Here is a 7,282-nt window from a genome sequence, read left to right as displayed (position 1 = left end):
CATGTACTTCCCCTTGAATCCCCTCTGGCATTCCTTTACCACAATCTCTCTCCCTCTTTCTCTCTCTGGCTCTAGTATTCGTGTTACTCTCTCTCACCTAAGTGCGATGCGATGAGAAATGTGTGTTTATGCCACTGTCTCTTCCATTTGGAGCATGTTGTCTGTTTTGCATATACTCGTCCAAATATCATATGGTTATGCATTTCTCTTCCTGTCTCACCCACTCTCCCCGCAGTGCCGTCCATCCAAGGGGCGCAGAAGAGGTCACTGCTGGTGCGTGGACAAGTATGGACAGTCTATACCCAGCTATGAAGAAAAGGAGAAAGTCTACTGCTTTAACATGGAGACGAAGTGAAGAGGAGAGAGAGGCCGAGCGGTGGAAACAGGGAGACAAAGAGGGATATCTCCCCTGAAGAACTACATGAATACAGATTCAAAAGTGCTGTCCCAAAGCTGACCTCCCACTTGTATGCTGAGGCATGGACTCACGTGACCAGCAACTCACTTTACACTTCAGGAGAGTGGGGAGAACGAGAGGAGGACACAGAGAGAGTGTCATGTCTTCTGTTTTTGGACTGTATCCCGAGAGGGAAGTGTGAACATAATCAAAAAGTGCAAGCAAATTTCAGTAGCGCACGCTAAGTCTGAGCATATGTACTCTTGTGTATGTGATGGACGTTGTGTACTTGTTCCGTGTGCATAGGTAGTCTCTCTCTTTTGCTATTGCGTGTATTGATATCTGCCATGACTATCAGCGGCTCTCTCTTAGTCCCACTTCCTGTTTCCGCCCTCCTGATGTAGGGTCGTTTAAACTGGGCATGCTCAGTGACACTAGGCGGCTCTAGCCATAGACTCCATCTGAAGCACAAGCACTTCATGCACTTTGGCCCCTCCTGAACATGTCCTCCAGCCTGTTAGTATGGCCAACAGTTTGATCACACGATAAAAAAAAAAAAATTCCAATTGTAAACGATTCTATACCAGGACATACTTAGATCAATGCCCTTTTGAAAAGTATATATTATCTCACATGGGACGCAGAGCTGTTTGCTTGTGTCGTCAGGACAGCATTGATATGCCCCTAAAATATATCCACACGGGCATTATCTCACTTTCAAAACATCATGAGGCACTTTGAATATAAGATCGTTGCTCCAAACGCTGACTCATTGTCCTTCACATTTCTAGGCATTTGCTGAAAGCATGTATCTCGCGCGACGTCTTTTTTTCTTTTCTTTTTTATGGGTTTGAATGTAACCGTAACGCTACAGTGCCCTGAATTACCGAAATCGGTGTAGCTATGGCAGTTTTTGAAATCAATGCCTTAATGAAACCCGTGCAGAATTGTGTTGCTAAATGATGCGGGTTTTTTCGCTCTCTGTCTCTCTGAATATCGATATTCAACCCCAGTAGGAAAGCTACAGGCTAACATGGCAGCCATGTTAGACAACCAGGGCTTGTGTTGTTGTCTCAAAACTGACCTCCTGAGAAAAGACTTGAAAGGTGGAGGGTGCCAGAGAGGTAGCCCACACGTTAGCTTATTAGCATAGCGTCGGAAGAAAGCTCACCCCCTCCCAAACAGCTAAACAAAAGACAAACAAAAATGTTTGGTGCTACACCTTATCTGACTTGATTATGGGGAAAGAGCGTACGAGTATGCTAAGCTATTAGCCCTTCCTTAACTTGTAATTGTGTCTTGTATTTTTTTTTATATGAATATATATTTTGTTTCAGGCCAGCTAAATGTCTAAAAAGGCATGTGAACTTTATGCTAAAAAGATTATTTATCCAAGAAAGAAATATAAGCTGATCCAAACTATATGTCTTTGAGAACAATTCATTGACCCGTTGATTGCACAGTAGTGAAAACATAGAACTCAGCATATTTTTGGGAATATAATCACTAAAGTCTTTGATTTTTGTTTTAGATTTGTTGTTTATCGACAGTTCTGAGTACTAGGTGTCTTTTGTTAGCTAAGCAAAGATGCGGTCCTCGAATCATTTTCTGTAAAACTCTTTAGTTTAAATCTTCAGGTTATGTGTAGGCCTTCTATGGTATGAATTAAGCTAAATCGAAGCTTAACTTTAGCTAACCTAAGCTAAATTAAGCGAACGTAAAGTGAACGCTAAGATTAAGTAAAGCTGAGGCCAAGCTTGTGTTTCAAAGAACATCAAGGTCAATGTTCAAGCTAGTTGATCTTCAAGAAAGCTTGCCACCCTCATTCTGTGCAATGCCAGGGTCATTCACCCGCAAGTCACTTTTAAAGATCCCTCCGTTCACGGGTATTTGCTTCTTGTTTTTTGTTTTTTTCATTTAAAATAATTTTGATTCTTTAAAAAGCTTTTTATGTTACTAAACTAGAAATTATACAGCTATCACTTTCTTCAAGAAAGGAAATGTTTTTGTTCAAATATAATTTGTATTTAATGCCTTCTTTTTTTTAATAAAAAATGTAAACACTATTTCTATTTACAGGATGACAGATTGTAATTTCACAGCTTCTACAAAATTAAAGGGATTGTTCACCCTAAAATGAAAATTCTGTCACATTCTTTCATTTTGTCCATTGAGGTCCAATGTTGTTCTGGGTCTTTAAAAAGCAGTCCTTCAAAATATCTTATTTTGTGTTTCACAGAATAAAAAATTTGGAATGCCATAAGGGTCACAAATGACTGAATTATCATTTTTGGGTGAACTAAACCCTAGCACACAGAGCATATGTGGTTCATATAGTTCTGATTTGCCTTTAGTGTTATTCATTCATTTAGATAAGGTGGCTAGTGTCACCGTTAAGAGTTTCAAAAACAATGGTTCTTTCACATTAGCCACAGTAATTCTGTCATTAGTATAACAGAGTGCCGGGGGGGTGGGCAATGGAGATTTAAAATCTCATGTGTGTAACAGGGTCAACATCTTTGAACCGCTTCATTTCACACTCTAGCTTGAGCCCCACACAGGTCATTACTCCTCAAATCTACACACAGAGACCCCATTCACATTAGCATAGTTATTCGCTTGTCCGAGCCATGTCAGCGCAGCCAATTCTCAAAAAAGAAGCTGCGATGCCACAATTCATGAAATGAAATTGCTCATGTGGATGAGGTCAAATACTCTGGATGGTACCCCAACCCCCCACCCCTAATTTAATAATAATGAATTCTAGAATATTCTGGATGCCATGAAAATGCTAATTGTAAAACCACAAGAAAGGTGTTTCAATGCAGCATTACTTGCACATTGTGTTTGTTTGGTTTGATCCAATCAAATAATTTACTCATGGGGTTGGGCAACAAAATATTGTCTCCTGCGGTTTACAAAAATGAGATAAAGGTGTAAAGTGTGGTGCCACAGAGGCTGGTCATCTGGCGAAAGGAGAAGGGCGTACCACAGCACAAACACAGCACAGGTCAAAGGCACCGTAGAGAGTGGAGCCCGGTTCCCCAAAATACTGAGCTAAAGTTAGTCCGCTCCATTTGAGATTACCACGATAAGGACACACATATGTGCACACATACACGGTTCTGCCTCCAGGCAGTTTTAAATATAGACAAGACTGAACATAATCAAGCTTGGCAGGAGAAATCGAGAGAGAGAAATGGAGATTTTTTTTGCACTTTGTGGTTTTGTGTTAACAGGTTTCCCATTATGCTCAGGTGTTGTTGTTTTGTCCTGACATTGCTAATTGAGTTTGATTGACCGCAGCTCCTCGTCTGACCCGAGGGCAAGTTTAAATGACTGACACTGTGTGCTTGTAAAGATGATTTATTAAATAGTTTTTTTTTATACCCACAATGACTTACAGTTACAAACCATGAAAATTATGTTATACACACAAGCAAATGCTTTGGAGTGAAGCAACGTCTGAGTGAAGCAACGTCTGAATCTCTTTTCGTCAGTGTAGACGTTGCATCGCAAAAAAAAAAAATTTTTATCAAAATAAATGGACCACAGTATGTAGACAACACAAACAGCCTATGATTGACAAATACAATAAGACTGCAATATCACTTTGATCATACAGGCAAGTATTTTACAAACATAAAAATAGCCCACTTGAGCCCTTAACTTAAAAGCCGGAGGTAGGAACAGGCAGTTACCCGTTTCAAAAGCTGTGAAGAGCAATACTTTTGAAAAAAAAAAAAGTGGGGGGAGATCTAGAATGATCTAATCTCAATCAGTTTAAAACAAAAACAATGAAAATGAATGAATAAAATACAATAATAGAAAAACAAAACATATACAGTATAAAAATATGGCAATGTACGGACAGTGACAAAGAGGTTTGGTCATGCAGTGCTTTTTTCCATTTCATTCCTTTCAACGAAGCAAGCCCGGAGGAAGTTTAAGTTAAGAGACACAGTAATCTATATACATCAAATATACAGATTTACACCATACAAAAATATGTATAAGGCATAAGGAATAAATATTCTTATCCAGATATCAAGATGAATACATTCAGTTCAAATAAATAAGTATGGGTACTTCATGTAAAATACATATTTTCTTTACAGAAAAATAGATTTTCTTTTCCTTTTTTTTTTTTTTTTTTTGGAGAGTTCAGGGAATTTACCAATCAAAAACAGTGTACCTGAATTAAATATCACCACTAACAATAAATAAATACTAAGATATTTTTTTAAAAATATAATGATAAAATTCAGTGGTATAACGTGTTTGTATGCGTGAGAGAGAGAGATCAGTGGTTGAGCTGGTTAGGTCCCACACTGTGTGTGTGTGTGACAGATCAGTGGTTGAGTTCCTCGGGACACTCGGCATCTGCTGGCATGTCACTTGATCCAGGAATCTTCTTCCCATTCCAGGATGACACACACCAACACTTCCCCCTCTGACCATCCAGAGACGATTCACACTGCGGGGGAAACCAGACAGAGAGAGTGAGACGGGTTATTTCATTCTCTAGAAACACAAGCTTGCATGCACAGCCGAGTTCTCAGTCGAGTGTTGTTCTAACACTCGGCCATCACACGTATATCATCGTGTTGTTGAATATCACACATTAAGCTTTATATACAAACAAACACACAAACTCTCAGTGTGAAATCAGGACTCGTTGGTTTGGTTTCAGTAATATTTGCACACAAGACTCTGCTTACCTGTTTGACTTTGTATAGACCATGTTTGTCACAATTTGGAAGGTAGAATCTGTTCATTTTGTCTCCCAGTTTCTGCTGTGATTTGGTGATCTTGTCAAGGGCTGTCTGCAGCTCAATATGACAAGGACCCTAGAGAGAGAAAATATGATCATTTAGAGACAATGAATAAAATATAGATTTTTTTTAGATTTCTAAACTTTTATTTGGTGGTTATTAATATTTTACAACAACAAATTATTATTAATTACAACAACTACTAATGCTACTACTACTAATAATAAAGGTCAGCATTTTAATTATTTTTATTAACTCTTTTATTATTTTAATGTTTAGCTCTGGAAAATGCATCAAGCCATGCATGACTCGGGTTCTTGCCTTGCCCTATGTGCCTATAAGATAAATTCAAGAAACCCTATACTGCCCTCTTGTGGCCGCACATGGTACCGGATTCTCGTTTTATATAGCTGACTAAACCTTTACGCATTTATTTGGGACATGTAAAAAAACTGAGGTGCCTGAAGCTCACCTGCTCCACCAGTTTCTTGCGTATTGCGTTGACTTTGGCCTTCATGCTCTCTTTAGCGGTGATGACCCGCGGGTCGAAGGGCTTGCCGTGCCCGGGCACGAAGACCGCTGAGCTGCCTTCATTCACTGCCGTTGCCCCGTTGAGAGTCTCGGGATGATCTGAAAGAAAAAGCATGGTGAGAATTATTGGAGTGGTTGCCCGGAGTGAACCGTGTAGAAAAAGTTTTTTTTTTTTTTTTCAAGTTTTCAATTGTTTCTATAGATACATTCAGGTTGGGTTTTCAAACGTTTATGTTAAAAGCTGATAAATTAGTAAGAGCACATATGTGTATATTTCCACCTGTCTCCAAAATAGGGGATAAAAAAAAAACAAGTCGCCGACTCGCGTTCCCCTTCGCAGAGGAGGTAACCATGACAACGGAACGTAGCTCACGCACATTCTGTTCAAATTAGATTCGGGCGGCAATTCTTTATTGATCATTATGTTGAGTCAAGTCTTAACATTTGTAGCCCTATCATTTTCTTTATAGATGTACATGTCATAAAAAAACTTTTTTTTTTTTTTAAATTGAGCTTTTTATTTTTTTTTTTTGCTCGACCAATCACGCGCCTTTGGGGTACATTTATATTAATGTTGCAGACATTTTTTTATTTATTTTTTTTATTTAGCATAGTCGACCTCTTGAAAGCGGCGATATATTCGCTTAAACAAATATTGTTTATCTATATATCTGAAACATCCAACTGGTTTGTTAGCGCTGATGAAATCTCGTCAGCGGTTGAATCATCGACAGCTGCAATGGTCTAGCTACTGTTTGGATGGCCGGCTATAGTGCAGTATATGAGACGCTGGTACCTGGCGCTGTGTCGCTTTGGCTCTGGTCAGGCTCGGGGGTCGCAGTGCACACCGCCTGTCCTCGGGCGAGAGCGTGCAGGGGTCGGGCTTCTCCGGGTTTCGGCAAGCAGCGGAGCCCCGTGCCGCAGGGCGCAGTGTAGATCCCGCAAGGGTCCCCTCTCTTCAGCGCGCAGGCGAGGCAGCAGCCGCAGCCGGGCTCTCGAAGCACCTCCTCACAGCCGGCATCCACCGCAGGACACTCGGCCAGCCGCTCCGGGGAGCACGGGGCGCAGCGAATAGGTTCCTGCCCAACCACTGGAGAAGCGCGGAGCCCCGGCGCTGAAAGGAGTGCGCTGAATGCTGCCACCCAGAAAAAGTTCAGAAGCAGTCTGTTCATCCCAAAGCAAGGCTCAGAATAAATAGATAAATAAATAAATATCGGTTGAAGTGAAATGAGGAGTTCCTCGCTGTCTTTGCGCTCTTCTAAATGACTAGCTCACTCCGGGTCGCCTCGCGGTATTTATACGCGCACCGGGTCCCGCTGACACGCTTGTGTTTGACGCATTGGCAATATCAATGATTTCTTAAATGACCCCCCTCGACTCCGATTGGCTGGTGGAGATCCAGTCCGAGGTGTTTCCTTGAACACAGCGCGTAAAATGCGTCACTGTTTATATCAGAACATAATGTAGGCTACATAATGGTTGGGGGAAAAGTGTGTTTACTACCCCAGAAGAATCATATCCGAATTAACAATAATAAAGTGTCTTCTCCATAGATTCAATCAAGCAACTCAGCAGCATT

At 40.7% G+C, this 7,282-nt stretch overlaps 2 protein-coding genes across 2 annotated transcripts in view; one reads left to right on the top strand and one right to left on the bottom strand.

Moving 5' to 3' along the window:
- Nucleotides 1-2,463, top strand: part of igfbp3 (insulin-like growth factor binding protein 3) — a 15,636-nt gene extending 13,173 nt beyond the window's left edge. Inside the window, exon 4 of the mRNA XM_081378686.1 lies at nucleotides 236-2,463. Within this exon, the coding sequence (XP_081234812.1) occupies nucleotides 236-355 (120 nt within the window). The 3' untranslated portion in view covers nucleotides 356-2,463. The remainder of the gene's footprint in view (nucleotides 1-235) is intronic.
- A 1,284-nt stretch (nucleotides 2,464-3,747) lies between these two features.
- Nucleotides 3,748-7,044, bottom strand: igfbp1a (insulin-like growth factor binding protein 1a). The gene is made up of 4 exons (XM_081378692.1): nucleotides 6,500-7,044; nucleotides 5,645-5,802; nucleotides 5,119-5,247; nucleotides 3,748-4,874 (listed from the first exon to the last, which is right to left on the bottom strand). Exons 1-4 carry the CDS (start codon nucleotides 6,873-6,875, stop codon nucleotides 4,749-4,751), a joined length of 789 nt encoding a protein of 262 aa, XP_081234818.1. The 5' UTR covers nucleotides 6,876-7,044; the 3' UTR covers nucleotides 3,748-4,748.
- Between the last annotated feature and the right edge of the window lie 238 nt (nucleotides 7,045-7,282).

The sequence above is a fragment of the Scardinius erythrophthalmus genome, assembly GCF_964197995.2.
Source record: "Scardinius erythrophthalmus genome assembly, chromosome: 11".
NCBI lineage: Eukaryota > Metazoa > Chordata > Actinopteri > Cypriniformes > Leuciscidae > Scardinius > Scardinius erythrophthalmus.
This window is presented reverse-complemented; position numbering and strand designations above follow the sequence as displayed.